The 27628-nt window shown below is 47.8% G+C and overlaps 2 protein-coding genes and 1 long non-coding RNA gene across 4 annotated transcripts in view; 2 read left to right on the top strand and 1 right to left on the bottom strand.

The window, feature by feature from the left end:
* Kdm3b (lysine demethylase 3B) overlaps positions 1–16366 on the top strand; it is a 62258-nt gene extending 45892 nt beyond the window's left edge. The window contains exons 13-24 of the mRNA XM_055625801.1: positions 675–802; positions 2060–2339; positions 2941–3197; positions 5729–5995; positions 6594–6765; positions 7147–7237; positions 7374–7504; positions 8162–8281; positions 9326–9465; positions 11655–11831; positions 12614–12748; positions 14944–16366. Coding sequence (XP_055481776.1) covers positions 675–802; positions 2060–2339; positions 2941–3197; positions 5729–5995; positions 6594–6765; positions 7147–7237; positions 7374–7504; positions 8162–8281; positions 9326–9465; positions 11655–11831; positions 12614–12748; positions 14944–15024 — 1979 coding nt within the window. The 3' untranslated portion in view covers positions 15025–16366. The remainder of the gene's footprint in view (positions 1–674; positions 803–2059; positions 2340–2940; positions 3198–5728; positions 5996–6593; positions 6766–7146; positions 7238–7373; positions 7505–8161; positions 8282–9325; positions 9466–11654; positions 11832–12613; positions 12749–14943) is intronic.
* On the bottom strand, positions 9477–18611 carry LOC129690216 (uncharacterized). Its single transcript, XR_008722236.1, has 3 exons — positions 18451–18611; positions 10438–10462; positions 9477–9582 (listed from the first exon to the last, which is right to left on the bottom strand). It is a non-coding gene; the product is annotated as an uncharacterized LOC129690216 (long non-coding RNA).
* Reep2 (receptor accessory protein 2) lies at positions 17936–25688 on the top strand. Of its 2 annotated transcripts, none has more exons than XM_055625804.1 (8): positions 17936–18101; positions 19841–19913; positions 20229–20305; positions 23507–23627; positions 23755–23868; positions 24135–24276; positions 24379–24509; positions 24590–25688. In XM_055625804.1, exons 1-8 carry the CDS (start codon positions 18070–18072, stop codon positions 24656–24658), a joined length of 759 nt encoding a protein of 252 aa, XP_055481779.1. In that variant the 5' UTR covers positions 17936–18069; the 3' UTR covers positions 24659–25688. The 2 variants fall into 2 exon arrangements, with proteins under 2 accessions (XP_055481779.1, XP_055481778.1); XM_055625803.1 differs by having other exon boundaries at positions 17938–18101; positions 24129–24276.
* Positions 25689–27628: the final 1940 nt, after the last annotated feature.

Raw genomic sequence — 27628 nt, 5'->3', positions numbered from 1 at the left:
GGTGGATCTCTGAGTTTGAGGCCAGCCTGGTCTACAGAGTGAGTCAAGAACAGGGCTACATAAATTTAAAAAATTGTGTGTGTGTGTGTGTGTGTGTGTGTGTGTGTGTGTGTGTATGTGTATGAGTTCAAAGCCAATGTGGTCTGCAGGGTGAATTCCAGGACAGCCAGAGCTGCACAGAGAAACTCTGTCTTGAAAAAGAAAAAAAAATGATCAAGTAAATACATTTTTTTTTTTTTTAAATCCAACTGAGAGCTGCCATGATGTAATCCTGGTCCTCAGGAAGCTGAGGTAGATAGGAGGACTGTAGTGGGCTGGAGACCACCCTAAGCTACATAGTATGTTCCAGGCCAAGCAAACAATAAAAATATCCACCGGAGGGGTTGGATGTTTAGCTCAATGCAAGGCCCTGGGTTCGGTGCTCGGCTTCCGAGGGAGAGGGGGATATCCAGTGCAGCATAACCAAACCCTTGAATCCATGAAAGAAGATGGCCACAAGCTGGACAGAGGAGTGACTGTGTTTAGGTCATATTCCCAGCTTCCTGCAGCAGCTCCTCCTTAGAAGTTCAAAGCCAACCTGGGTCCTTAGGCCCCTGTCTCAAAACGGTATTTATTACACCATGACCTATGAGAGTGTCCAGTGGTACTTACTTACTGCCCTGTTTTTCTCTTAGCCCTTTACAATATTGGAGACATGGTACATGCTGCCCGGGGAAAGTGGGGAATTAAAGCAAACTGCCCCTGTATTAGTCGGCAAAGCAAATCCGTTTTGAGACCTGCTGTCACCAATGGGATGTCACAGGTAAACTGTGTGGGGCCACAACTGAGAGGCTTGGTTGGCTTCTTTCTCCTAACTTCCTTCCTTCCTTCTTCCCTTCCTCCCTCCCTCCCTCCCTCCCTCCCTCCCTCCCTCCCTCCCTTCCTTCCTTCCTTCCTTCCTTCCTTCCTTCCTTCCTTCGGGTTCTATTTTCTTTTTTTTAATTGTTTTATTTTAGAATTAATCCCAGAAGGGGCAACCCTGGGGTAGAAGGGTAAAAGCATAGGGATGGTAGGAAGGCCCAACCAAAACTTAGTGTATATGAAAATGCCATAGGGACCTGTTACCTTGTATGCCAATTAAAGCAAAAATTACTGCCTGCAGTTTAAAAAGAAAAAAGTTAATCCAACTACTCAGGATTCTGAGGTGGAAGAATTTTGAGTTTTGAGGCCCATCTGGGCAATATCAAGACCACATTTCAAAAGGAAAAGCAAAACAACAATAAGAATTCATAGTGTACAGCTTCCATTTGATACTCTCCTAGCACCACTAACACAGGATGGATGACTGAAAGCCCAAGCATAGATGCTGAGGGATCTGCAGATGCGGCTTTAGTAGCATTAATGAGCTGGAGCATTCTCTGAAAACGTCAGCAGTTAATAATAAAGTCAGAATATGATGAACATTTACTATGCCAGAGCTGTGCACAGACTGGCTTTTAATCCCCCAGAATGGCTTCATGCAATCACCTTTCTTTCTCTCTCTCTCTCTCTCTCTCTCTCCCTCTCCCTCTCTCCCTCCCTCCCTCCCTCCCTCTTTCTTTTAATGTATTTTTTATGTATAAGTGCTCATGTACACCTGCACACCAGAAGGGGACATGAAATTTCATTATAGATGGTTGTGAACCACCATGTGGGTGCTGGGAGTTGAACTCAACACTCTTCCAGCCAGTGCTCTTAACCAATGAGCCATCTCTCTAGCCCCTATGGGATTAACTTTGAGGGGAATTAACTTTTAAGAACTAGTTTTCTGTTGTGGAAATCATCTAACACATGCTTTAAATTATGAATTCCAAATCTTATTCACTTGGTTTTCCATGGAACCAAACTGCTGGCACATTGTAGATGCAATAAGTACATATGGAGTTAGAGAATGGATGAAATAATGTTTGGGGATAGTTCCAGGTTGTTCGTCACAGACCTGTGTAGTGTTCGCAACCATTGGTAGTCATGTTCCATTTGCTCTACCCACACTTACCCTCTGCAGTCCTCCTAACTAATGCTCTAATCTTCCGTGCCTTAGCTTCCCAGTATAACCCCTAGTGCCTCTTCTGGAAATGAAGCTACCTTCTCAGGCGGAGGCGGAACTGCCACGGTAACAAATCCAGAGCCAGACCAAGTTCCCAAAGGTGCCGGCCCTGACAGCAGATCTGAGGAGCCCCTCAGAGCAGAAGGTTCCACATCAAATAGCAATAGTGAACTAAAAGCCATCAGGCCCCCGTGCCCTGACGCGGCCCCTCCCTCCTCTGCCCTGCATTGGTTAGCAGATTTAGCAACTCAGAAGGCTAAAGAAGAAACAAAAGGTGAGATGAACCACCTGTGCCCTATGGGACGAGTGTTGGGTTTGTATTCTGTGATCTTTAAGGCAGTTGGAGTAAGTTTCCTCCTGGTTTGTTTCTACAGCTAGAGTTGACAGCTACACTTAGAGCAGTGGTGTTACTTTGAATCAGGGGCTCAGCTGGCCTTGAAAGGAACAGCCATCTTAAATGGGCTTGACAGCCAACTGGGAATTATTTTTTAAATGGATATTCTTTCACCCCACTTAAACCCATTAAATTAGAGTTTTCTGAGATAAGGACTGATCTCCATTTTTAAACAAATACCACGAATGATTCCAGTCCAAGAGGCCTGGAGACCCACTTAAACTGTCTTAGAAGATAAAAGGTAGGTGAGAAAAAAGGAATTTTGTGATCCAAGCTTAGACAAGAAGAAAGAAGTAGAGAGTTTTTCTATATCCCTGAAACCTGGTGTTCATAGCTTCTCAGCCTTGACACAGACGAAACCTACATAGTTTGGAGACAAGACAGGACAGAAGATCTTTCCTTGCTTCCCAGCTGTGTCGAGAGAGTGGGTGTCTGCCGCCTATTTTTCCCCATGTGATGTTCTCTCCTTTGTGTCTTGCAGAAGCAGGGTCCCTGAGGTCGGTGCTCAATAAAGAGTCTCATTCACCCTTTGGGCTGGACTCATTCAACTCCACTGCAAAAGTCTCTCCATTGACTCCAAAGCTTTTTAACAGTCTGTTACTGGGCCCCACTGCCTCCAACAGCAAAACTGAGGGTTCGAGCCTTCGAGACCTCCTTCACTCTGGGCCCGGAAAGCTTCCTCAAACCCCTCTGGACACGGGCATACCCTTCCCCCCTGTTTTCTCTGCATCTCCAGCAGTAAGTGTCCTTTCTACAACTCTGACCTTTAGTATTTCTCCATGAGAAAACCATCACAGATCTAGATGATTGGGTCAGAGGATATTCTGCAGAGCTGCTGTGTTCTTTACACAGTCAAGCTAGCAACTCCTCTTTTAACGTTAAGTTCTTGGAATGTTTGAGATCGTTGTAAATAGTAAGCCTTGGCTACCTTTTTTTCCCCCAGAGAGAGGGTTTCTCTGTGTGGCTTTCTTTGTAGGTCTTGTATTTGTTCCTTGTTCCTAGAACCCTCCCTGTGTATACACAAGGCTTGCTTGCTTCATCACTTCTGCTTCCCACCTGAAAAATACTGTTCTCAGGAAGCTGTTTTTTATATTTTACACTTTAGTTTTGTTAGGCACGATCTCATGTAGTCCACACTATCCTCTCAGACTTGATGTGTAACTATGAATTACTTTGAACTCCTGATCCTCCTACCTCTGCCTCCCAAATTCTGAGAATACATGCCTGTGCTACCACCTGGGTTATGCCACACTCATCCTCTACACTTCCTAGCACTTATTATAATCTGCTGTTTTATTGTGTTTCTTTGCCTATATTAAAGGCATTTATTTATTAGTACGTATCTCTAGTACCATAGTGTGCAGTAGTCATTTTTAGTAAGCATTGATGGATGAAGTTAAAGAGAATAGAAACAGGGAGTGAGTGGAGGGCCAGAGAAATGGCCCAGTAGTTAAGAGCCCTGGCTGCAGAGGGGCTGCGTCCACTTTCTAGCACCCTCATGTCAGCTCACGAGCCCTTACAGGGATTGGATGCAGTCTTTTAGCCCCTGAGGGCAACACACATGCATGTGGTACACAAACAACATGCAGGCAACACACACACATTTTAAAAAAACAAACAGGCCTTCCAGGTTTCCCTTTGTCTTTTTTCCAGGTAACCATTTAGGGTGTGTGGGTTGGGGCCATCACAATATGGGAGTCTGCTCTCCTTCTGTTGAGTAGATAGTTATCAAGTTCAGGTCATCGGACTTTGGCAGCAGGTAGCTTTTTACCTGCTGAGCCGTCTGACTGACCCAGCATTATTTCTTGAGTGTCATTTCAGAAATATTACTATATAATTTTCTCCTGTTGACACAAGTTTGCTCTACAGTTTGCTTTTGTGCTTTTCAGTGTATATATCTTGTAAGTCATTTTAAACAAGTACATGAAATTGTTTCTGATTCTGTTTATGGTTAATGGCTGCACTCTGAAACCATAGGTGGTTGAATCTATGTAGTTGTTTCTTTTTAGATAAGTAATTTCAAAAATATTTTTGTACTTGCTTATATCCCTATTTTCTTGAATTTTTTTCAGAACATTATATGATTATATGATTTGTTTTGTTTTGTTTTGTTGTTGTTTGTCTGTTGAGACAGTCTCACTGTGTATCCCTGGCTGTCTGGGAATGCTGTGTTGACAACGCTGGCCTTGAACTCACAGAGCCCTACCTGGCACTGCACCCAGTTGTAAGACAAGTGGTTGGTAGTACTTCAGATGGGAGTGTCAGGTTTATGGGAGTCCTCTGTTCCGTTCTGTGACTTTGCCAGTGTCTCTTTCCTCTCCAGGGAGCCTGAGCTCTCCCAGCCGCTGAAACAGTGAGATGCCACGTGGGTGGTAGCAGAAGACCTGAAGGAGTGTTCTTAGACAGACATTGTTAAGATAGATGTTCTTGGCAGGGAATGGCTTTTTCTGTTACACGAGCGGGTGCTCACCTGCCGCAGGGGAAAGCATGCAGGGTTCAGTGTTCTCCTCAGACTCTGTGGGTCCGTGGATAGAGCACAGGCCATCAGACGTGGCAACAAGCACCTTTACCCACTGATCTATCTCACCGGCCCAGAAAAGCACTGCCTTGTGAGGTCTGGTCAGTTCCTTAATTGAATTATCTCTTGGGGATACCATCCAAAGAGAGCTTTTTCTAAATGAATCTTTTAAAATCAGCCATAGCATTAAATGAACTCTGCAGACTACATGCATATGCTTATCACAGAGTTCAATACTAAAGATATATTTTCCAGGTTGGGAAATACATTTCCTCAATGGGCTTGGAGGCTTACACCTTTAATCCCAGCACAGGCAAGTGGCCGTGCTGATGTGCAGCCCAAGTTTCAAGGCAACCAGGGCCACACAGAAAACCCCTGTCTTTTTCAAAACAAAACAAAACAAAAAGATCTTTCTGAGCCAGATGGTGGTGCACACCTTTAATCCCAGCGCTCAAGGCAGAGGCAGGCGGATCTCTGAGGTCTACAGGCCAAGTTCTAGGACAGCCAGGACTACAAGAAGCTGTCTTGGAAAAAAACAAAACAAAACCTTTCTGTACTTTCATAAACGTAAGAAAATAAAAAAGGCTGAGAAATGTAAGATATTAAAAATTAGTAACTTTTTGTTTCTCCACAGTTACAGAAGGCATCTTAATAAGTTTTATGGTACTTAATTAGATAGATTAGAACTTGGAAATATTTTAATGTTCTTATGGTGCTTGAGTCAAGCTTACCTGAGGGTTTGTCTGTGAAGGGAGCGAAGAGCAAAGCCAGCCTACCCAACTTTCTCGACCACATCATTGCCTCGGTGGTAGAAAATAAGAAAACCTCAGATTCTTCAAAGCGGTCCTGCAACTTGACAGATACCCAGAAGGAGGTGAAGGAGATGGTGATGGGGCTGAATGTGCTGGACCCCCACACTTCTCACTCTTGGCTCTGCGACGGGCGGCTTCTGTGTCTCCATGACCCCAGCAACAAAAACAACTGGAAGATCTTCCGAGAATGCTGGAAGCAAGGCCAGGTAAGCAAACTAAGTTGCTGGGTTCTTTGCAGGCCTGTCTGCAAGATCTTCTGCCAGAAAGACATACACAGTAAATTCAACTTGTTATTTCAAGTTGACTTTGCTTTTTAAAATCAAGGAGCTCCCTCAGAACGCTCTGTGTGTCTTTCAATGTGAGGCCGTGCGTTGTATTTGTAAGGCTCTCCTACACTGAGCCGCCCTGGATGACAGCTTTGGAGGAGGCTCCGCGAGTGTAGTGCTGGGTAGGGTGAAGGTGTGAGCTGGAGTGACAGGTAAATACTGAGTCCTTAGTGGTGCGTGTGATAAGTGACGGTACCTCAGGAGCGAGGAGCATGTGGAGTTTCTCTGTTTGCATTTGTATTGTGAGGAAATATTCTCAAAGCTGTATTTGCCGGTAATGTCTCCTTACCTCAAAACACTAATACATACCCAGTAAGAAAAATATCTTAAGGGAATGTCCCTCAGAGTGAGAACACAGCATAACAATAGAGCAGAGGCAGTCTCATTCTCTGTAGTTAATGTACGGGAATCTGTGGATTATAAACTGGAGAAATGTTTTCTAAATGGTTCTGATTGGATGTTATCTTTGTTTTCACAGCCAGTGCTAGTTTCAGGGGTACATAAAAAGCTCAAATCTGAGCTCTGGAAGCCAGAAGCCTTTAGCCAGGAATTTGGAGACCAGGATGTGGACTTGGTGAACTGCAGGAACTGCGCTATAATTTCTGATGTCAAAGTTCGGGATTTCTGGGATGGTTTTGAGATTATATGCAGTAAGTAACTTTGTTGACCGGTTATGTGATGACAGGGTGGGTAATAAGCATCTAAATACTCAGTCCTGCACCATATCCTCTTGGAGGGAGGCCCTTCTGTCTCGATGCCAGCTGTGTACAGCTGCATGGCAGTCCTGTTATCCCAGAGCAGGCCTGCGCTTTGTGTTAAGACTTAGGTTATAGGGAGCTCTCTTGCTCTGAGGAGGGGGAGCAGGAATCCTGTGAGATGGAGAGATGTGACTCAGATTGCAGTAGTGGGTGGGAAAAAAAACAAAGCCCTCCTCACCTGGTCCTTTATGAACCAGGAGGTTGTATCTCCTGAGACTCAGTCCCTAGAAGATTAAGTAATAGGGGATTATGAGAATGCTGTCTGTCTTCTAGAGAGACTACGGTCGGAAGATGGGCAGCCAATGGTGCTCAAACTCAAGGACTGGCCCCCTGGGGAAGACTTTCGGGACATGATGCCAACAAGGTGAGTGATTTCAGATAATGCCATTCTCGGAGGCTTGTGCCTGGCAGAAGCCAGCACAGCATAGTCACAGAGATGTGAACTTGATTTCTTTCTCCTCCCTGGAGCAAACTGAGTCATCTTTCCTGCCCTTTCTTAGGTTTGAAGATCTGATGGAGAATCTTCCTCTGCCAGAATATACCAAACGAGATGGCAGGCTCAATCTGGCTTCTAGGCTACCCAGCTACTTTGTAAGGCCTGATCTGGGCCCCAAGATGTACAACGCCTATGGTATGAGGGAGAGGACAGAGTTGCCCCTTTGGGGGACTGCTGTTCTCATTTTATATAGAGAGATGATGGGGCAGGTGACAGGTGATTTTGAACGTGTTTCCTTTGTCGGTATTGATTTGTGTAACATTCATAAGTTTGCATATTTACTCAAGCAGACATGTTCTTAGTTTTATTCTTTAGTTTTACTAAGACTGAAGAATACCAAATACCTTGTGATCAGGCTTGTATTCTCTTAAAAGTGACCTAGTACTGTGAAAGGTGAATTCTGTCTGAATGTCTGTAATGTTTGGAATTTCAAGAAAGGGACCATTTTCAAGAAGTGGCTTGATGAATGCTGATGATATGTAGATCAAGCTAGGAATTAGTCTTAAACTGTATACAAGATAAAGGAGAATGCTTTGACTCACTTTCTCTCTTCTCACCTCCCCAACCTCTTCCTCCTCTTCTGTGTGTCCTGCCTCCCTGAAGTGCTGGAGATTGAACTTGAGGCACCTTAGCCAAGCATTCTCCCACAAAGCTGACTTCTTGACAGACACACACACATCTCCCTCTCCCAGGGTTGCTTATTCAAGCACGGCCTTGGGCATATTTTCAGGGTTTACATGGGTCCTTTGGAATTTCACCCCTTTACCTTTCATATTTTCCTCCCACCTTTAGGCTTGATAACAGCAGAAGACAGAAGAGTTGGTACAACAAATCTTCATTTAGATGTGTCCGATGCAGTTAATGTGATGGTCTATGTTGGGATCCCTATCGGGGAAGGTGCTCACGATGAAGGTGTGGTTTCTAGAGAAATAGCTGTAGTCTGGCTTGCCCTAAGAAGTGTAGTAACTGGCTGCTTCTCCTTGGTTAAATACAGTGGCTTTTTCTTAAGTTCATTCCACACTTCATGTGCAGTTGGCACCTGGGGGCCATTCTTAGACAAGGGGATGTTGAGCAGAGTGCTGCCCTTCAGGGAGTGCTCTCTCTTTCTACCAACTATATAGCCCAGCCAGGAGAGGGCAGAGGCCTGTGCCATGGTGCAGTGGTTAAGAGTGCTCTGCCCCAGCACCCCCCAGCAAGAGGCTAACAAACCTCCTGTGACTCCAGCTTTAAGGAATGTGATGCTCTCTGGCCTCCCCAGACACTGCATGCATGTGGTACACGTGAACTCATACACAAGTAAACAAATAAAAATAAATACATTTTTAGCCATGTGCAATGGTGCACATGTATAATCCTAACACTCAGGGAGGCAGAGGCAGGTGGATCTCTGAGTTAGAGGCCAGCCTGGTCTACAGAATGAGTCCAAGGCAGCCAAGGCTACACAGAGAAACCCTGTCTCAAAAAAAGAAAGAAGAAAAGAAAAGAAAAAGAAGCCCGGAGGCAGGGTCAGGTGGATCTCTGAGAGTTTAGGACCAGCCTGGTCTACTAAGAGAGTTCCAGGCCAGCCAAGGCTACATATTAATAAGAACCTGTTGCTTTTACCAAGTGGGTCTCTGGGACCCAACTGAAGTCATCAGACATGGCAGCCCTTGCCTTTATTTTATGAGTCACCTCACCAGCCCTGATATTCATTTTGATTTTATTATTAAACAGGGTCTCTCTCTTTTTTTTTTAGAATTCCATATGTAGACCAGGCTGACCTCAAACTCACAGAGATATGCCTACCTCTGCCTCAAGAGCTGGGATTAAAGGTGTATACCACCATGTCTAGCAAATTTTGATTCTTGATTCTTTGATATTGCTAGAGATAGAAGAATGGAGAGCAAACTTACTTAATTATACGTGGTTTTACTGGTCAGACTGGTTACTTTGACATCACCACTTTGTTCTTTTCAGAAGTACTCAAAACGATTGATGAGGGAGATGCTGATGAGGTGACCAAGCAGAGGATTCATGATGGGAAAGAGAAGCCAGGGGCTTTATGGCACATTTATGCAGCCAAGGATGCAGAGAAGATCAGGGAGCTGCTCCGGAAGGTATGCCTCCTGCTGGGCAGGATTGCTCCAGCTCCTGGCTGTGGTCTTGACAGACACCAAGGTCTCTTACTGGTAAATGGCATGGTAGCGTATGCCTGTAATTCCAGTACTTGGGTGCTGTTGTCAAAAAGATCACAATTAGAGGCCAACCTGGGCTACATAAAGAGTCCCTGTCTTAAAAAAAAAAAAAAAAAAAAAAAGCCAGAGGCTGGAGAGATGGCTCAGTGGTTAAGGGTATAGACTGTCCTTTCAGAGGACCAGTACCTATATTATAGCTCACAACTGTCTGTAACTCCAAAATCTGACACTCACATAGACATACATGCAGGCAAAACACCAGTGAACATAAAGCAAAGGTAAATAAAGTTTAAAAAAAAAAAAAAAAAAAGTACTTGCTAATCTTGCAGGGGGCCCAGGTTTAGTTTTATGAGTCACCTTCGCATGAAGGTTCTTGGGCCTTTGTAAAACTTCTTAACACATGTGCCATACAGGCTTACATCACTCATACACATTTAAAAAAAAAAGTATTTTAAAAAAAGAACAAACAAACAAAAAAAGGGTTGGAAAAACTGGCTTAGCAGTTAAGAGCATTGGCTGTTCTTCCAAAGGTCCTGAGTTCAATTCCCAGCAACTATTTGGTGGCACTTCCTCTGAAGGAGTAGCCAGTGAGTGCTCTTAGCCTCTGAGCCATTTCTCCAGTGTCACAACTATCTATAATGGAATCCCATGTCCTCTTTTGGCATACAGTAGTATATGCAAGTAGAGCACACATGCACATAAAATACATAAATTTTGCCTGTGCCTAGTGGCGCAAGCCTTCAATCCCAGCACTTGGGAGGCAGAGGCAGGTGGATCTCTGTGAGGCCATCCTGGTCAACAAAGTGAGTCCAGGACAGCCAGGGCTTTTACACAGAGAACTCCTGTCTCGGGAGGAAAAAAAAGCAAGCTGGGTTTGTAGGTAAGAGTGCTTACCTATCGTGCATAGGGCTCCTCATCTCTGTGAGGAAGGAAAGAGAAAGAAGGACTGTTAGCCAAGAAGCCTTTTTTCAAAATGCTCTAGAGTCCTGAGCTCAGACACAATAAGTAATATTTTATGACCCCCTGGTGTCTGTCATACATATTTTTTCCTATACGTGCATAATGGTACATAAGGTACAATAAAAGAATAACAGTAGTACTGCAACATAATAAACAGACTATTTGGGGAGGGGTTGGTTGGTTGGTTGGTTTTGTGTTTTGTTTTGTTTTGTTTTGTTTTTTTGAGACAGGGTTTCTCTGTGTAGCCTTGGCTGTCCTGGAACTCAATCTTTAGACCAGGCTGGCCTTGAACCTTGAACTCAGAGATCCACCTGCCTCTGCCTTTCAAGTTTTGGGATTAAAGGTATCCGCCACCACTGCATGGCTGTGTATGGCCTAGGCTGTTCTCAAACTTGTGATTCTCCTGCCTCTGCCTCCTTCAGCAAACTCTTCCAATGTGCTCCACCACAACTGACTCATTGGGGATCTTCAAGTTTGTGATCACGCTTTTGTCTTTTGGAGTAATTTTTGTTTTGTTTTATTTTAAACATGTATTTATTTATACAGTATTCTGTACTGCATTTGTGCCTGCAGGCAAGAAGAGGACACCAATCTTAGTATAGATGGTTGTGAGCCACCATATGGTTACTGGAAATTGAACTCAGGAACTTTGAAAGAACAGACAGTGCTCTTAACCTCTGAGCCATCTCTCCAGCCCTTGTTTTGTTTTTTTTGAGACAGGGTTTCTCTGTGTAGCCTTGGCTATTCTGGACTTGTTTTGTAGACCAGGCTGGCCTCAAACACACAGAAATCTACCTGCCTCTGCTTCCCAAAGGGCATGTGCTAGCGCACCCTGCTTTGAAAGCAATTATTACATAAAGAGTACATGTTCTCTGAAACTTTTGCAGCCATCTGAACTGGAACAGTTATTAAGTGATAAATGCTAGAGCTTAGACAGACAGCTGTCCTAAACAAGCACAAGACATGTCTAGTGGAAGGGGAAGCTGGGCAGTGGGAGCGTCTTCCACACCCCATAATAATACCATACAATCTTACATTTTTGCAGCCTTTCTGACTTTTCTGTGCGGTGTGTTTAGAGCAGGGCTGGCTGTGGGTAAGGAAAGGCTACTATATTAATTCTTCCATTTTGGGGATTTTGATCATGACTTCAGGTTGGAGAAGAACAAGGCCAAGAGAATCCCCCTGATCATGACCCAATTCATGACCAAAGTTGGTATCTGGACCAGATCCTCCGAAAGCGACTCTTTGAGGAGTATGGTGTGCAAGGCTGGGCCATTGTGCAGTTCCTGGGTGATGCTGTCTTCATACCTGCTGGAGCCCCTCACCAGGTGTGTTGCGGTTGAGACTATTTCCACATCTCATAGGCTTTGCTGTTTGCGTCTCTCTCTACTCTAGCTGGAAATGCAGGGTTACACTGTTTGCTCTAACATCAGGACTTGCTAATTTTTCGTTTTATTTTTTTGTATCTTTAAATACTTGCTTTTTTGTTTTGGTTTTGGAGACCAGGCAAGTCTCCAACTCAGAGATCAGCCTGCTTCTGCCTTGTACTAGAATTAAAGATTAAAAGCATGTACTATCATACTCAGCCTATTTAAAATTGTTTTTTGTGTGTCTATGTGGAGGACAGAGGGAAATTAAAGGAAATTTTCTCCTCCCACCATTGGGATCTGTGTATCAAACTCGGAATACCAGGTTGGGTATCAAGCACATATAGCTGCTGAACTATCTCCATCTTACCAGCCCTTATTTTTAAATTTGCACTCAATAGTGTTTCTATAGTTTTAGCAGAACACAATGGCATGTGCTGTGGACTAGAGGATTGCTTATACCTGAGAGTTCAAAACCACTATGGGTGACATAACAAGTCTCACCAAAAAAAGAAAGAAAGAAGCTGGGCGTGGTGACACACACCTTTAACCCCAGCACCCTGGGAGGTAGAGGCAGGTGGAGCTCTGTGACTTCTGAGACCAGCCTAGTCTACAGAGCAAGTCCAGGCCAGCCAAGGCTGTTCCAAATCACCAAGAAAAGAAAGAGAAAGGAGGAAGAAGAAGGCGTTGGGCTGTGCGTCACCGAGCCTAATGTCCTCGCCCTCCCGCTGTGCCCCGCCCAGGTTCACAATCTGTACAGTTGCATAAAGGTAGCAGAGGACTTCGTCTCCCCAGAGCACGTGAAACACTGCTTCCGCCTGACCCAGGAGTTCAGGCACCTCTCCAACACTCACACGAACCATGAGGATAAGCTGCAGGTAAGCCCTGTCCCCTTCACAACCCTCTTCCATCTAAGTCAGAAGACGCGTTCTCATAGCATTTTCTGGTAAAGAAATAGCTGTGGGAAGCTGTCTGGACGTATAAAGGCTTCCTTTCAGGAACAAATACCTAACCATTTCCGTTGTGGGTTTGTTTGTTTGTTTGGGGTGTTGCTTTGTTTTTTAAACACTCTCTCAAATAGCCCAGGCTGTCCTTGAACTTTTTTTTTTTTATATTAATCACAGGTTATTTATTTTGTATCCCAGCCATAGCCCCTGTCCTTGAACTTCTGACCCTACTATTTCCAGCTTCTCTACAGGAACTTATTACCTACTCATCTTAATTGATGCGTATAACCTAGCTGAAGTAGACAAGTATCACAAGTTCCAGACAAACCTGGGCTTCTTGAGTGAGACCATGTGTTGGGTGTGCTAAGGGGTCTTTTAATCTACTCATTTCCAATGCAGTTAATGATTCCATTTCTCTGTCCTTGGGAATTTTTTTAGTGTTGATAACTAAGTAGACTTACATTTCTGGCCCGGGGAGAATGCTATAATATTGTGGAGGTTTTTATTTGGGAAGGAAGGTACTTATTTGTACATTTTTTTCAGTGCTGGGGCCTGAATATAGGGCGGTGGACATAGTGGGCAGGCACTCCACTACTGAGCCACACCAGACTAAATTCAAAGCAGGTTCTTGCTAAGTTGTCCCAACTGCCCTTGAACTCTCCATAGCCCAGGCTGACTTAGAACTTGTGATCCTTCTGCTTCAAGTGTCAGGAGGAGCTAGCTAGAATTATAAGCCTGTGCCACTAGGTCCAAGCTATTCAAAAGTTCCTTTTTTTAATTGGCTATGAGGTTTATTAATAAGCACCATTGATAGTATAAGGGATTCATCCTTAATCGCAGTGGAAGGCTTCACAGGAGGCAAGCCTGCACTTGTCCAGGGAACACAGTAAAACCTTTGGAGATGAGCAGCTTTCAGCTCCCACATCCTCGGGTTCATCTGCATTAAATTTGGTGAAGCCACACTTTGACAGGGGGATCTTCTGGTGGTCAGGAAACTTGAACTTGGCCCTGTGCAGGGCCTCAAGCAATGTGCTCCTTATTCTGTAGATTGGTACAGATGAGCATTCTTATACAAACATAATCACATTAATACAGAAACTATCTTAATGTACCTATTTTATAACCTACCTCTTTTAGGTCTCAACTGGAAGACTGTCTTTACTCTTAATACCTTTTTAAAATTATTATTGTTATGTGCATGTGTGTGCAGGTAGAGGCCAGAAGACATTGCGTTCTCTGGAGCCGGAGTTCTGGTACTGAGGGTGTTCTAGAACAGGCTGTCCCCTTAACCACTGAGCCAACTCTGTAGCCCCCTTACAGCCTTTTCTGTAGTGTCTGGGCTGCAGGAATGGCTCAGAACTAAGAGTACAAGCAGCCAGTTGTGGGGATGCACAAACTCAGAAAACAGAGGCAGGAGGATCTCTGTGCATTCGAGGCCAGCCTGGTCTACCGAGCAAGGTTACAGCATAGCCACAGCTACACAGAGAAACCTGTCTCAAAAAAACAAATAAACAACAATAAAAACATACTCTGTTGTCCCAAAGAACATGGGTTTGGTTTCCAGGACTTGGAACTGCCTGTAACTCCAGTCCCAGGAGATTTGGTACTCTCCCCCTGGCCTTTACAAGCCTTGGCTCATGTATGTAGGCATGCAGACATGCAATTCAATGAAATTAAAACTAATCATCTTTTAAAATAATAAATAAATAAAAACAGCAAAATAGCTTAGCAAGTAAAGGCACTTGTTACCAAGCCTAATAACCTGGTCCGATTCTTAGAACGAAGATAGTGAAGGAGAGAGCCAGCTCCCAGAAGTTGTCTTCTGACGTCTACATTTGCTGTGGTACTCAATGTGTAAATGCACATATGTAAATGTAATTCTAAAAACAATATACTAGCAACATCAGCTGCACAGGTGTAATGCTGGCCTTCCAGTGACTTCATCATTTTTTCTCAAGTGTGGACCTAATACCCTGCCTGGCTTGTAAGTCGTTTAGAGCTTCGTTTGGAAAGCGCATGGTTACTGCTTGCATGTGTCCACTAGCTTTTCAGGAAGTTTGTTGTTGGAGGGACATAGATCTGCATTTGTGAGCTGCCATGAACTGACAGTGCTCATTGCTCTCCAGGTGAAGAACATCATATACCACGCAGTGAAAGATGCTGTTGGCACTCTGAAGGCCCACGAATCCAAACTGGCAAGGTCTTAAAGCATGGGGAACTTCAGCTCTCCTGTGAAGCAGGCCTTTCACAACACTTAGCAGGGAACGGCAGGGATCTCTGCATTAGCAGAGGCCCTTCCCCAAGCCAGTGTGGTCAGTATTACAAACTCTCCAGCCACTCTTTCTATGCTGCCTCAACACTGAAGGTTGACACAAGAAAGCCGCACTGTTCACACACACAGTTTCAGACTCGAAGCCGAGGGTGCCACACTCCCATCCAGTGGCCTTTTGGGAATCCAGGTTGCTTGAACATCGCTGGGCTTTCCTGCACATTCTCCTGGCTTGAGACCATGGAAGCCAGGAATGTGGGCACACCTTCCTTTTCTGTTCCTCTTGTGCCTACCGAAGTGGGAATGTGTATAGAGGCAGGGGAATTCATAACTGGTAAAGTGAGGTGATGACTTAATGTGCCTGCCGGAAGCCTGGCAGTGTCTCTGCACATAACCTCTGACCTGGCCCATCCTAAGAGACAGGGTGCAGCCATTCCCATACTCTCCAGAACACTGGAGTCTTCAGGGCCTAGGGAGAGCCCACTGCTTTTCCCAGGAGGCTTCAGGATTAGGAAACGTGTGTATTTAGTGAAAAATAGGTTTGTAGTGAAATAGTTACTATTTCATGAAAGTAGATATTTTTAGAACTTTTGAAATAACACAGTTGTTTTCCTGAACTATGAGGAAAGGCACATTACATTTAGTCTTCCTTTCAATAAAACTCTTTGAAAAGAAATATGATTTTTAGAAATCAGCTACCCCTTATAGCACAAAATCAGCCAAAGTGTAATTTAAAAGAATTGGCTTTTGATTAGAATTCTTTTAGTTTCTCCTGTCCCTCTCAGTCTTATCTTGAGGAAGCAGTCATCTGAGAAAGAACTGTGCCATGTCTGAGCTGTGGCGTGTTCCCTGCGTGCACACTGCTGACTCCAGGAGCCGTTTTCACCAATTACCAGCGTTCCCTTGGGACTCCTTGTATGTTTCCAAATGGGGTGGAAATTCTGATTTCCAATATAAGAGGGTTTTGTTTTGTTTTTTTTGGAGTTTTGTCTGGAAATATTTTCAGCAAAACTTTACAACTCTGGAGTTTTTATTAAGAATTTACTTGGAAATGATGGAATTCATTGGCCCACAGGTACATTGGAAAATGTATCTCTTTCCAGGTGTACTGCCCTGCAGCCTTGTTTATATGTTCACAGTTACTTTCTTTTTTCTTCCTTTTTTTTTTTTTTAAATAAAAGTCATTTACTGTAGAATACTTTTAATTTCACTTTCTGTATTTTAATTTTATTGAAGGGCTGATTGGGATTTCCATGTTCTTATTAAAAAAATCTAACAAATCTGTTTGGAGTAGACACAATTCTTTCTGTTCCAACCTTTTTAAAGTCAAGACCACACTGGGCTGTTAGAGATGGGAGTTGATGTCAGCCTTTTGACTGCTGTGGATCTGGTCATTGCGCTTGGTTGTTTGAAGTGCTCAGTTAGGAGAAAGAACAACAGTAGGCGAAGAACCAAGGAAGCTGTTGGGTGCAGAGAGGGGTTTTTCTCATAGTTTATGCTCAGCAGACAAAATGACATGAGTAGGGTCCTCCCTCTAGGGTGCAGGATTAGAGAAAAGTGCCTTAATGTGCAGCCTGAACAAAGCTCCAGGCAAGGCCAGCGCAGTGTGTGGCCCTAGGTCCCTCAAAATGAAGACTGCAAGTGGGGATTTGTTTTTATTAAGTAAAGGTAAAGTGTGTTTGCTGGGTAAGGAGAGACCACATTCTGATTAAAAGAGACCTTTTGGGAAGGAAGCTGTAAAGACAGTCAAGAGGGGTCCCTAAAGACCTGCTTCCCTGAAACCTTTGAAAACACCTTCCAAAGCATTTGGACCTAAAAACGTAATTATCAGGCTAGAAAGAGACCACTTGTGTTGTTCAAGGACACCAGGTTTGAACAAGACCATGATTCTTTGAAATACAGACTGTGGGCATGTCCTTTCAGCCTGACCAGAACAAGTTAACAGTGGCCACCAAAAGGATTGTACCTCAACATAAAGGCGCCAGGATACAGCAACTTTAAAATGGGACAGGGAAAGAGGGCAGTGAAGGAGGGATGCTTTGGTGAAAATCAGGAGGCGGGCTAGCCTACATTTTGGATATAAATGTCGTCAGAATTAGGTCATCCTCTACCAGTGTTACTGGCTGATGGGGGTGGAACTGAAGTCTCTGGGCTTTTTGCACTGACTTGAGACTCACTCCTCCCTCCACACACAAATTAAATTTCACATGTTCCCTAACCCCAGCTCAGTTTACCACCAAAAAGTCAGATCAAAGCATCCCCTCAAACTGGGAATTGGTAGTTATTGCCGAGGACTGGAGTGGATAGATGCAGCTGTACATGGCCTCAGGAGCCCAGGTGGACATCCTTACGTAGCTCTTAACGAGGAGGCAGGTTTGATGGTTAGTGTTTGGAGGATATCGCCTAATAAATGTCTTCGGTTCATGTCGTGACAAGTATGATTCAATGGTTTTGTGATCATCAGCATAGTAGTGACCAATAACCCCCATCTGCAAGATGAGTGTAATTATAACTGCCCTATAGAGTAGTAGTGAGGATTCATGAAATAACACACGACGCTCTAAGCAAAGCAGCCCTTGCTCCTGGGATATTTAAGCCTTCAACCTGATGTGGGCCGGGCGGGAGGTGGGCCAAAGCTGATGTCAAAGGATGGAACCAAAAGGGTCCCCGCCAGGTCCGTGGCCTCCAACTTGAAGCTCAAGGAAAGTGAACAAAACGACTTAGAGGAAGGTTGGGCGCTCAGAGTGAAGGCGCATGCCCAGCCACAGCAGGTGCTGGGGGGGCGGCACCGACACCGCGGCCTCCCCTTTAAGAGCCGCCGCCGCCCACGGTCCGCCGCTGCGGCAGGGACCTCCCCTTTAACGGCGGTAACTCCGCGCTCCGCTGACCCTACGGCGGCTGCCGCTGCTAACTGCAGCTCCCGCTGCCTCCGCCGCCGGCCTGGGCAGCCGCATCCTCGCCCGGGCTGGGTCCCCGCCCCGCCATGGTGTCCTGGATCATCTCTCGCCTGGTGGTGTGAGTGCGGAGGCAGCAGCGGGGCTCGGCCGGGGTGGGGGGCGAAGGGGGCGGTGATGGAGGGCGCGGTATTCAAGCCTGGGATGGATTAGCCCAGGGTCCCTATGTGGTGTCCCCAGAGACGGAGCTGTGGCACTGACGACAGGAAGGGGCGCATGGCAGGCCTGGTCTCCCAGGGACCTCGCCCATATTATTTTTAAAACCCGTTTATTCTGAATTGCCTTGCTCCTGCGCCCTCCCCCACCCTAAAGGCTGAGCAGCTACTGATTTATAAGGGGTGACGGGCGCATCCCCTCCCCCACCGAGCAGATCTAGGCTGCAGGAGCCCAGTATACAAGACCGTCCTTACCCTCCAGGAAGAGACTGAGTGGAGAGTGTGACAGGGTCCTCATGATTCCGGGGCTCAGATCCACAGCGCATTCCCTAGGGACTCCCCAAAGATCTCAGGCCTTTCTCCCGCTTCTGACTGGAGACAGGGTGAGGATACCTGTCGCAAGGCATCCAGGAAGGAAGGCGGGATGGGGGGGGGGGGGGGCAAGGAAGCCGGGGGGGGGGGGGGGGGGGGGGGGGGGGGGAGCATGGAAGCCGAGGTGCTGGGAGGGCAGAGTCGGGAGGTAACAACAGAAAGGAGGTATATTATCTGCCTAGGATTGTGAAAGCCACTGGGAGAACATTTGGTGGCCTTGATTCCAGTCACATTGTGGAGCTGTGGCCCTGGCGCCTCCCCCAGACACAGGAACAAATACCTCCCTCCCCCAAACACACACAAGCCTGGATTTTGGCCTTGAGGATTCTGCCCCGCTATCCAACATCAGCAGCACAGGGAGTGGGTGTCCTGTCTTGGCAAGGCATCTCCCACGCTTGAAGGTGCCAGCCCTTCCCCTGGTTTAGGGCTCTGCCCTCGTGCCCCGTCAGGACTGGCATCTCAGCAGCTCCACCCTTCTTCCCACTAAATGTTGTCACATGCTTGTGTCCTGGTTTCCTCTCAACCCACTGGAGTTTCCTCTTCCCACCCCCTGGAGGCCTTATCTCTCCCAAGTGGTGCTCAGTTTGGCTACTTCTCTTCTGGCCTATGCACACTCCCTTCTCTATATGACTCTCCCTTCAGTATATGACTCTCTTTCCCATCTGGGTCCTTTCTATAATCTGTAGTGGGAGCTCAGGGCCTTAGGCCCAGGTCTTCTGTGCCTGCCCCTGGACCATGCTGACATTGGGGTTATAAATCTTTGGTCTCTTCCAGGGCCTCCCACACCTGTGCCCACTGGCCCTAGAGCCACAGTAGTTCTCTAACTGCTAGGCTGGATGCCCTGTTGGGTGATGTTAGGTTCCCTTGGGGGAACTGGCCCTACCCAGCATGTCTCAGACAAAAAGATGGCGAGTATGGGAGTATGAACAGATGAGTTGAATAGGCCAAGAAGGAAGACATCTCATGGTGGTGACCAGGCCTCTCAACTCCCATAACATGCTTGTGCATAGCCAAGGATCCTGGCCGGAGGGACCACTTTGGACCTTCTGGTCTCTGGGTCTTTTCCTTTTGTCAAGGGCTAAAGGGATGAGCAATGGCTAGGGACAGGATCTCACTTACCCAGGCTGATTAATGCCCCTGAAGGCTTTGATCTTAATCCTTGACCAGAGCTCCTCAGCCAGCTTGGAATTCTGACCCTTTGCCCCTTAGCCACTGAGGGGCTGGTATAGAGCTTGAAGGGAGAATGACCCAGTAACCATGCCTGCTTCCCTAGGCTCATCTTTGGCACCCTGTACCCAGCCTATTCTTCCTACAAGGCTGTGAAGACCAAAAACGTGAAGGAATATGTGAGTGAATGATCGGACCCCCGTTTAACCAGCACGTGGGGGCTGCATTTGTCACAGTCCAGATGGGGGGTAGGGTGTGGCTCTGTGCCACACTATCCAACAAGACCCTGGGCAAAAGAGGTTCTGGGATGTTCCCACCCCCTACCCAGGAGTGTCATGATTGGCAGGTGCGGTCCTGAGCATCTCTTTCTCCCAGGACTTCCAGGATGGAGCAGGCAGTGGTGTGGGACCCTGTGTTTTCCTCGACTTAGCTCTGGCCTGAGGAGTGACAAGCTGGGGACCTTGGTCCACTTAATGCTGGCCTTTGTCCCTCAGGTGAAGTGGATGATGTACTGGATCGTCTTCGCCTTCTTCACCACAGCTGAGACACTTACGGATATAATTCTGTCCTGGTGAGGTTCCGTGTCCCCTCCTTTCATCTCAGGACCCAGACTAGAGTCAGCACCCCCACCCCCAACTCCCAACAGTCCGTCAGCACCCTTAAAACTGCTCTTCTCATCTGACCAGCACAGTGAGGACAGACAGAGCAAGCCGGGCCTTTAATCCGGGAGGCAGGGGCAGGTGGGGCTATTCTAGCTCAAACAAACAAGAACAGACAGGACTGCCACATTTCTTTCTGGTGACAGCCACAGCACCACAGTGGAATTCAGTGAGTGTGCATCTGCTCCTGAGTCTTTCCTGTGACCATAGGCAGATCACCAGTCCCCAAGCCTTGTTTGTGGGGCAGTCATGTATTTCAATTGTAAATCATGTGGACACTGAATGCTTATATTTCCAAGGCACTGCAGGCACTAATAGACCTACAGTGTAGGAGCGTTATTGGGACAGAAAGTATGTCTGAATCTGCTTAGAACTGGTTACTGTGTGAGCAGATACAAACACCTCTTGAACAGTAAAGTGGAACTTGAACTTGTAATCCCAGCACTGGGCATATCATTGCAGTTTTGAGGCCAACCTGGGCTACATCATCTCAGGACAGGGGCCCCGAAAGGCAGCCTGTCAGCAAAGCTCTTTTGGCACAAGCTTGATGACCTGAGTTTGACCCCTGAAAGCCACGGAAGAGCAGAAGAGAACCAGCTCCAGATACTCTGGTCTGGCTCCCACACATGCACCGTGGCCACCCAGCACACACGCACGTGTGCATCATATACATAATTACAGTTTTTAAGACGAGGCCGTAGCTTACTGACCACAGCCGTGCACCTTCGTAAATCGGCTTGCTTTTTTTTTTTTTTTTTTTTTAATGCAGAAAAGCATTTTCTTTCTTTTTTTTCTTTCTTTCTTCCCCTCTTCCCCAACACAGAGTTTCGCTATGTATTCCTGGCTGGGCTGGCCTCAAAACTGAAATGATCCTCCTGCCTCAGCCTCCCAAATATTAGGATTTCAGGGGTACACTGCACTATTCCTCAGCCTTCTCTTAAAAAACAAACAAACTTGTTTTCTGTGCATGGATGTTTTGCCTGTGTGTGTGTGTGTGTGTGTGTGTGTGTGTGTGTGTGTGTGTGTGTAGGCTCATTGTCTGTGTGCCTGGTGCCAGAGGAGGCCAGAGGAGGCCAGAAGAGGGTATCAGATCCCCTGGAGCTGGAGTGACAGACAGTTACGAGCTGCCATGTGGGTTCTGGGACCTGGACTCAGGTCCTCTTCGAAAGCAGCCAGTGTTCCTGACCACTCAGCCATCTCTTTTCTAAACATGCTTTCCTTAATCCTTAGCTTGTCAGTCCAGTATCTGACCTCCATGCTGGCTTCAATGGCATGGCTTTCTTCCTCTGTCTCCATTCTTTTCTTCTAGGAAGCTGCTGATTTTAAGCTCCAAAAAAATTGTCCCTGACTTAAAAAAAAAAAAAAAAACATTTTTAAACAAGAGATAAAAGAATTAAAAGATTGAAAAAAAAAATCTCATTTCACTTGTAGTAGATAAAGCCCGGATGTTTGCCAGCTGTAGTGTTGACAGCGAGAGCAATCAGAGATTAAAAGATCAGGGTGCTAAGTCTAGATTCCCTGGGTACAAGTGAAGGAGGGAGCTTTGATGAGGGATCTCTGAGGATGTGGAGGACCTGAGGAAGGTTGCTGCCCGAGCATAAAAGCCTGTGGGAAGTGGAGAGCCGTCCTCAAAAGCCAAAGGAGTTGAGTGCCTGCCACTGAAGCAGGAGACTGTGTGACACAGTGAGATTACATCCCAAGGAAAAAAAATATTATTTTTATTTGTTTTTATGAGACAGGTTTTTTTTTTCCTGATGGTTCTGGAACTCACCTGCCTCTGCCCACTTCCCCCCAGTAAGGGAATGCTTTAAGCAGTAAGCCCTGCTTTAAGGAAAAAAAAAATAATTAAAGAATTAATTAAAAATTAATTAAAGAATATTGAAGGTGGTGGTGGGGCACGCCTTTAATCCCAGCACTCAGGGAGGTAGAGGCAGGTGGATTACTATGAGTTCAAGGCCAGCCTGGTCTACAAGAAAGTCCAGGACAGCTAAGGCTACACAGAAAAACCCTGCCAAGAAAGAGAGATGGCCCATGGGTAAAGTACTTACCATGCAAACATGAGGCCCCAACTTCAGTCTTCAGAAACCACATTTCAAGGAAATGATGGCGTATGCTTGGGATCCCAAGGCTGAGAAGCAGGTGACTTACTAGGAATTGCTGGCTCTGAGCCAGCGAGCAAAGAATACCCGTAGCTGACCTCTGGTCTCAACACTCAAGTACACACACATACGCGCGTGCACACACACACATACACACACACACACACACATGCATGTACGCACACATGCATGAACTGGAAAAGGAGCCAGGCATGGTGGTTCATACCCGTGGGTTGTGCACAGTAGTAAACCCAGCTTCTTGGGGGGCTGTGGAAGGAAGATTACAAATCCAAGACCTGCCTAGGCAACTTAGTGAAAAATAAAAAGTCAGAAGACTGGGGAGATAACTTAGTCTAGAGAGATTGCCGAGCACAACTGACGACGCCAGTTCTGGGGGGGAAAAAAGAGGTCCTGTTATGGCAGCTAGGAACAAGAGCCAGACTTCATCCTGGTCCTCTTCATGGAAGGAAGGCAGGAACCTGGAAGACAGGGAGATCACCTTAGACTTGACCTCAGCACAGAGGAGTTGGAAAGAAAAGACTTGGGGACTTAGAGGAAGGGGGAAGGAGAGCTGCTTCCTGGGGAAATTTCTCTTGGAATCTCTTTTGCTTTGTTTTATTTTCTGAGACAGGGTCTCATGTTCCCTAGGCTGGCCCTGAACTCCTGGTCCTCCCGCTTCCTGGTCCTCCAGCCTCCCAGCACCTGAGATTCAGGGACGTGCCCCTTGCTTGGCCTTTGTTTTGAGGTCTGTTTTGAGATAGGGTCTTAGGTAGGCCAGAATGGCCACCAGTTCGTGGTCGGTCTCCCAAGTGCTGGGATTATAGGCATGTACCCCAAAAGGGGGTCACTTCTTACCATCCTACATGAAGTCTCATTTTAGCGGTTTCCCTCCCCCTCCCCCAGTCTCCTGGAAACCATCTGGCTCCAGAGATGGGAGCTGTCCAGGCTCAGCGCTGCTAGGCCCCCGTGTTCCCCTTAACTCGTGCTCTGCGCGCACCTCTGTCCTTCCAACAGGTTCCCCTTCTACTTTGAGCTCAAGATCGCCTTTGTAATATGGCTGTTGTCGCCTTACACCAAGGGCTCCAGCGTCCTCTACCGCAAGTTTGTGCACCCAACGCTATCCAACAAGGAAAAGGTTTGTTCCCAACCCCCCCGCACCTCCCAGCCTGGCCTGACCTGGGAGAGCCTAGCTCCCTGGGGCAGGCAGTGTCTCTGCCTGCCGCCCCACCTCTTGGGTCTCTCATCCCTCCCCCGCTCCCCAGGAGATCGACGAATATATCACACAAGCCCGAGACAAGAGCTATGAGACCATGATGAGGGTGGGCAAGAGGGGCCTAAACCTGGCTGCCAACGCTGCGGTCACGGCTGCCGCCAAGGTGAGACGGGGATGGGTCCAGACCCCAGGGCCCCCACCGTGTTCACCTGTGTCCTGTCCGGACCCCTTGGCATCCGCCCTGTCCTCGGGCCTTGGCGATTTTGAGCTGTGCAGCTCCAGGCTCCGGCCCTGTTTCTGTCTACCGCCTGGTCAGTTTCCTCATCTGACCAAAGGGAAAAATACCCCAAAAAACACCACGCTAACCTCTGTCTCCACCCCGCCCCTCCCCCCTGCGCTCCTGGTGCGTGGTGGTGACCCTAGGGCCAGGGGGTGCTGTCCGAAAAGCTCCGGAGCTTCAGCATGCAAGACCTGACCCTCATCCGGGACGAGGACGCGCTGCCACTGCAGGGGCCGGATGGCCGTCTCCGAGCTGCCTCCGGGGCCCTCCTGGACACTATTGAGGACTTAGGTACTGGCAGGCCCCGGGCTGTGGGAAGGAGGCCAGAGCTGAAAAGACCAGACAAGAGAGACCCCCCGGGGCCCTTACTCTCGCTTCCTCCCCCCAAACCAGGGGATGACCCTGCCCTGAGTCTAAGGGCTAGCACAAGCCAGGCAGATCCCCGGATGGAGACCTCAGAAGATGACCTGGGAGACAAGGCCCCCAAGAGGACCAAGCCTATCAAAAAAGTGCCCAAAGCTGAGGTGAGAATGCAGGCCTCGGCCTGGGGAAACGGGGAAGCTGCCGTGGGGCCAGGCTGAGTCCCGCCATCCTCTCTGCGTAGCCACTGGCTCCCAAGACGCTGAAGACCCGGCCCAAGAAGAAGAGTTCTGGAGGGGGTGACTCCGCTTGAGGTCCTCGCCCCCCCACCCCCCCTCCATCTGTAGGACAGTAGCACTGGGAAGAACTGCCGTCCCAGCCCCTCCGCAGCGGGCTGTAGCCCGAGTGTTTCAGACCCTCGAACCCCCTAAATGGCTGTTTCCAGTGCCCCCTCCCCACGGGCACCCCTCCCAAGGGGGCTTGGCAAAGAGGGAGGCAGGCGCAGCTGTAAGGTTGAGGACTGAGCCCCCGCGGAGGTTGGGGCTCCTTGGCCAGCGCTGCCCTTCTCGCTGCTCCAGCCCCCACCCTGCCCATCCAGTGCCTTGCTGAAGACCGCACCACCCCCTTCTCTGAGGCCTGACGTGCCTCCAGTGCTCTTCCTCGAATGGGGGTAGTGGTTGGCCACACCACAGTCCAGAAAGACCAGGGAGGGGGCCCTTGAGAAGGGGGAGAAGTGGGGCAGGTATGGGAGAGGGGCGGGGTGTTACTCAGGCCCAACTATGAGTGGAAGACTCTGGCTTTAAAGGAGCAACATGGCTATGCCAGAACTGCAGCTGGTAGGGCTGTGTGCTCTACACCCCCCCCCCCAAAAGAGAGGTGGGGAGGCTGGCTCACCTCCCTACCCCAGCCCTGGCCTTTCTTCCTCTTTACTCACTCCTGCTGGTCTCTGAACCTCAGAGGACTCAATCCCTTGACAGAATGAGGCTCCAAGAGACCTCTCCCCTCCCCTTCCCATCCTTGATCACTTTTACACACTTATGCCCCTAAGCTGGATTCCTCTACTCCCAGGGTCCACTGTAGAGACCCTGCCAAGATGGCTCCTTCCCTCTCCTATAAAGAGGACCCATCCTACTTTGCCATGGGGTCCCCTTCCTGTGCCAAGCAAACCCCTGTCAGAGCCAACCTGGACCCCACCCCTGGTCCTGGTTCTGCCAGCTTCATTGAGGGCCAAGCAGAACCTGTGAAGAAGGGAAAGAAAGGCAGGAGCCAAGAGGCTCCCAATTCCATGGTGCCCACCGGACCTTGGCACTGGATGAGCCAATAAATTAAATACTGGCATCTCCTTTATTGTTTCTTCTCGTTGTTCCTGCCCCACCAAGCCAGTAAGTGGGAGGGACCTCACCGAGAAGCAGGGCCCAGCTGTAAGGGGGCTAGAAAAGGGCCAGGTGGAACACAGGAGCATTGACCCATCCAGGAAAGAAGTGGTTTAAGGGCCCTCACCCCCATAAGCTGTTTACGCCCCGGAATCCCGTCCCCAAGACCTCTGTGGGTCCTTTAGTAGCACCCAGGCGATCCCAGGTGTAAAGTCTAGGGACAGGGACCCCAGGGAGGTGCCCAGGGAGAGGATGAGGGTGGAGCTATCGACAGCTGAAGATGGGGCAGCAAAGCCCAGGACTGCTGGAGTGGGTTGAGGGAAGAGTGGAGTCAAGGAAGGTTTGTGGGCAAACCAGTCCTGTAGGTCTCGGGGACAGACAAGTGAGAAAGGGCACCAAAGCCTGGGACCAGAGGTACATTGTGGAACCAGAAAAGGTGGAGCCCTGACTGCTGAGCAGTGCTGAGAGGTGGAAGAATCTGTGAGACATAGTGAGGAGACGGCTCCGAGGGCAAGAACCCAGGAGGGATCTAAGATTGCAGAGCCGCAGAGGCAGCAATAGGGAAAGAAAGAGGCCCAGAGGAACAGCAGCATCTCAGTCTGAAAGGAAAAGAGATCACAGAGAGTGGGGTGGGGCCAGGGGGGCAGCATCCTAGACTTGACTCCCTGAGCTGGGCAAGTATCCCTAGGCTAGACTTCCCTCTCTGGCATCACAGGGCAGGTGTGCCTGCCATACTTGAGCCAACTATCAGAACTCCCAGAGCGGAGATGTGAGGACATAAGAGCCCTCTTTTGGGTGGTGATGGCCCATCTCTTTAATCCCAGTACTCAGGAGGCAGAAACAGGCTCTCTGAGTTCAGCCTGGTCCACAGAGTAAGTTCCAGGACAGCCAGGACTATACAGAGAAACCCTGTCTCAAAAAAACAAAACAAACAAACAGTAAATAAGTGATAGACAAATAAATAACGAAGAAATAAAAGGGGGCTCTTCTTCCCAGCCTGGGATCCTCTGGTCACGCAGCTCTTGGAAGGCATTCCTTTTGCCATTGGCCCCTAACTTATGTTTCCATTGCTGTGGTAAACACCACTGCCAAAAGCAAAGAAGGAAGGAGAGGGTTCATTTCATCTCACAGCTCTCAGGTCACCCCCTCACTGAGGGAAGTCAGGGCAGGGCCCAAGGCAGGAATCTGGAGGCAGGAGCTGATGCAGAGGCCACGGAGGAGCGGTGCTCCCTGACCTGCTCTTCCTGGGTCGTTCAGTCCACTTTGGCATACCACCCGACCTGGGCTCTCCCACGTCTGTCATCACTTAAGAAAGTGTGCGCTACAGGTTTGCCTATCTCATGGAGGCAGCTCGTCAAGATTTCCTCTTCTCAGATGGCCCTAGCCTGTGTCAGGTTGATGTAAAAACTAGCCAGCACAGCCCTTGAGGAATTTGGCTCCTTTTCTTAAAACGGAAAGGAGAGGAAGGTATCAGTCAAGGAAGAGAGTCATTTGAGAAGATCCTCAGAGAGTAAAATGCTGTAGTACCACACCAGCACTTAACATATAGCCAGGAAAACAAGTCAGGCATTCTGTATACATTGTATTTATTTGCTGCATAACACACACACACAATGGTGTCACGACTACTGCCAGCTGCCACGTGACCATTATATATACATCTGGGTTGTGTGTGTGTGTGTGTGTGTGTGTGTGTGTGTGTGTGTGTCAAAAGGAGTATGTTCAGATTTCCAAGCTCTTTGTTCTGTTGCCATGGAAACGTTCAGGCTTCCAGAACTCTGGGCACAGGGCCTGCCCCCCGTGATGCAGGGGAGGAGAGGAGAGATGGAGGGTGACAGAAAGAATAGTTGGAAAGCCTTTCAGGAGAAGTTTGCTGTTGGGATTCCCTGGTTTGAAAGACCTCATGCTGT

This window comes from Psammomys obesus, unplaced genomic scaffold, assembly GCF_907164565.1.
Source record: "Psammomys obesus unplaced genomic scaffold, mPsaObe1.curated_primary_1811, whole genome shotgun sequence".
Lineage (NCBI taxonomy): Eukaryota > Metazoa > Chordata > Mammalia > Rodentia > Muridae > Psammomys > Psammomys obesus.
The sequence above is the reverse complement of the archived record's forward strand: the minus strand, read 5'-3'. Positions and strand labels throughout refer to the sequence as shown.